This window comes from Herpailurus yagouaroundi, unplaced genomic scaffold (genome assembly GCF_014898765.1).
Source record: "Herpailurus yagouaroundi ecotype Mexico unplaced genomic scaffold, PumYag 255, whole genome shotgun sequence".
Taxonomy (NCBI): Eukaryota; Metazoa; Chordata; class Mammalia; order Carnivora; family Felidae; genus Herpailurus; species Herpailurus yagouaroundi.
Genome location: NW_024412472.1, coordinates 1,294,269 through 1,297,573, shown reverse-complemented (window position 1 = coordinate 1,297,573; position 3,305 = coordinate 1,294,269). Strand labels below are relative to the sequence as shown.

General features: G+C 45.6%; 1 protein-coding gene across 1 annotated transcript; it reads left to right on the top strand.

Annotated features, from left to right (window-relative positions):
* Positions 1–1,830: 1,830 nt before the first annotated feature.
* Positions 1,831–2,835, top strand: OR52B6 (olfactory receptor family 52 subfamily B member 6). Its single transcript, XM_040461413.1, has one exon. The coding sequence runs from the start codon at positions 1,855–1,857 to the stop codon at positions 2,833–2,835; it is 981 nt and encodes a 326-aa protein (XP_040317347.1). The 5' UTR covers positions 1,831–1,854.
* The last annotated feature ends 470 nt before the right edge of the window (positions 2,836–3,305 follow it).

Genomic DNA, 3,305 nt, shown 5'->3' with positions numbered 1-3,305 from the left:
GGAACTTTTAAAATTTAATTTTCCAGTTGTTTGCTGCCAGCATAGAAAGTCACAATTGATTTATATTATCTCTAAATAAATCAGTAAAATAACTTGAAGGGGCTTTTTTATACCTAAGTGAAGTAAAATGTATTCCAGCTCTAACAAAGGAATCGTTGAAGCACAGGAAAAACAGTCACACCGCTTTCTCTAAAACTGGAGGAAATGAGAGGAGAGTGGGTGCAGAGATAAGTCTGTAAGAGTGGAATAATGATATGAGGAGTTGGCTCCCGACAAAGTTGAGGTCTGGCTTATACAGGAGGAAAGTTCAGTTGATAGAAGAATAGGAATTTGGGCAGTGGTAAAAGTTGTACGTTCGTTGTGAGAACGTTGGAGAGGGCTGAGGGGTCAAGTGGCTTAATTCGTAGTACCGACTGTATGGTCCTGTCATTTTCTCCACATCCTGACCATGTGAGCTGAGGATCACACTGGTTAGATGTAGCAGAAGTCTAGGCATTTCCAGGAAGAATGCTGCAAAACCAGTCGGAACTGAGAAGCTATTGATCCTGGAAGATGGGATGGGCATCTGGACCAGACACGGAGGAAAGGGAAAAAGTCTTGTATCAGTGGCTCGGAAACTTTAGCATGAGTCAGAGTCACCTAGTGGCCTCGCTAAAAAGTAGATTGCTGCCTCGAAGCCCAGGTTCTGACTCATGAGATTTGTGGTAGGGTTCAAGAATCTGCAAGTTCCCTGATGATGCTGGTGATGCTGATCAGAGGACCTCACCTTCTGAAGCATCACACCACACCTTCCTTCTCGTTCCTGGTGACTGCATCACACTTCAGAGCCAGATGGGTGATTAAGGAGGCACCACACAGTTTAATAAGGTTTCCAAAGACAAAATCTCATGTGATATGCCAATAGGACAACAGTCATGCTCATTTAAAAGATCAGAAAAGGGGCGCCTGGGTGGCTCGGTCGGTTAAGCGTCCGACTTCGGCTCAGGTCATGATCTCGTGGTTAGTGAGTTCAAGCCCCACGTCGGGCTCTGTGCTGACAGCTCGGAGCCTGGAACCTGTTCCCAATTCTGTGTCTCCCTCTCTCTCTCTCTGACTCTCCCCCGTTCATGCTCTGTCTCTGTCTCAAAAATAAATAAAAAACGTTTTTAAAAAAAAAAAAAGATCAGAAAATTGTTTCTTAGAAACGACAGTGAAGTGTCCGAAATTACACAGTGTAATTGACAGAGCAGATCTCTGACCCAAGATTTTTTTTGTTTTTTTGCACATAACGTCTAGTGTTCTTTCTAAATGCCCCAGCTGCCTTCACCGCCTCCATACTTGTCAGAGCATCAGTGATGGGGGAAAGAGATATAGTGTCTGCAGTGCCCACAGCCCCCAATCCTACTCTTCCACATAGTCTGCTAAGAAGAGGTAACTGTTGCTTGGTGTCGGACTGTGGCCCTTCTGTGCAGAGCCTGAGCTTTTGCAGAGTTCATTACAGTTCACTTACCTGGAGAGATTATAGAGATTGTTTTGATGTTCTAGCTATTCCTGTTCTTTTCAGAACCTGTGACACTGTACTGAGTCTGGCAAGGTTTTCGAGCCCCACAAAGCTCTTAGAACTATGTCGAAAACCTCTGAATAAGAACACAGAGCCTTTCTGTGGGCAAGGTCTATAACTGTGCACATCGTGCAGAGCCCGTGTGTAATTGTCTACAGAGAATATGCCTGTGCCGACCCCATAGTGGTTGTAGGACCTGTGTGTACAGACCTTGTGGTTGTTTGCAAGAGTTTGCAACTGTTCACTCTGCTAGTGTGTACAAAGTCTGAAGTTATGTTTCCCCTCTGACACAGGCGAGGGCTCTGAAGAAAATCATGGCCCTTTCATCTGCCAGGAGCACGACTGCCGTGAACGACTCTGACACTCGCACGACAGGCTGCCTCCTCACTGGCATCCCTGGGCTGGAGCATCTGCACATCTGGCTCTCCATCCCCTTCTGCGCCATGTACGTAGCCGCCCTGGCAGGCAACGGCATTTTAATTTGTATCATCCTCTCACAGCCAAGCCTGCACGAGCCCATGTACATATTCCTGTCCATGCTGGCCAGTGCAGATATCTTGCTCTCCACTTCCACGATGCCCCAAACACTGGCCAACTTCTGGCTAGGTTCCAGCCACATTTCCTTTGATGGCTGCCTCACCCAAATGTTCTTCATCCACTTCCTCTTTGTGGCCGACTCTGCAGTCCTGCTGGCCATGGCCTTTGACCGCTTTGTGGCCATCTGCTCCCCTCTGCGATATACCACAGTCCTCACGAGCACCGTCATTGGGAAGATTGTCGCTGCCACCCTGACCCGCAGCCTCATCATCATGTTTCCATCCATCTTTCTTCTCAAGCGCCTGCGCTATTGCCGGATCAACATCATTGCACACACTTTTTGTGAGCACATGGGCATCGCCCGTCTGTCTTGTTCTGATATCTCCATCAATGTCTGGTACGGGTTGGCAGCTGCCCTACTCTCCACAGGCCTGGACATCATCCTTATCGCTGTTTCGTACATTCACATCCTACGAGCTGTCTTCCGCCTCCCTTCTCGAAATGCCCGGTCCAAGGCCCTGAGCACATGTGGCTCCCACATCTGTGTCATCCTACTCTTCTACATCCCTGCCCTTTTCTCTGTCTTTGCCTACAGGTTCGGTGGGAGACGCATCCCACGCTATGTCCATATCCTCCTGGCCAACCTCTATGTGGTCATCCCACCTATGCTCAATCCCATTATTTATGGAGCAAGGACCAAGCAGATTTGGGAAGGGGCTAAACAGATGTTTTCACATCTTGCCAAGGAATCTAAATAAGTGTTCTCAACTTGACCTTAATTTAATCCCTTTCTGTATCTATTAATTGATCCTATGTTCACCCTAACCTCGTCTCTATGTCTTCCAGTTATCTCCATGCAATTATCATCTATGTCCAATTAATTCCCATACATGCTCTACTCAAACCCACCTTTGATATCTTTTCTTAGAAATCTACAGTAACAGCCACCCCACCTTCATCTACCTATTATTCAATATCTTCTGGTCCTCCACCATCTCAGGAAAAATTGATTAGGGTAAGGGTGATAAGTTATTTGGAGTTTCCCATCCAAACAGGACTTTTCTCAGTATCCACTTGCATTTTCTCCTTAATGTGTGTATGAGAGATATGTATTATATATTCTATAATATATATTTTATAATACATACATATGTATAAATATATATTATATGTATATAGTATAAAAGTGCTTGGTATATAATAAATGCTTGACAAATGATAGCTTTAT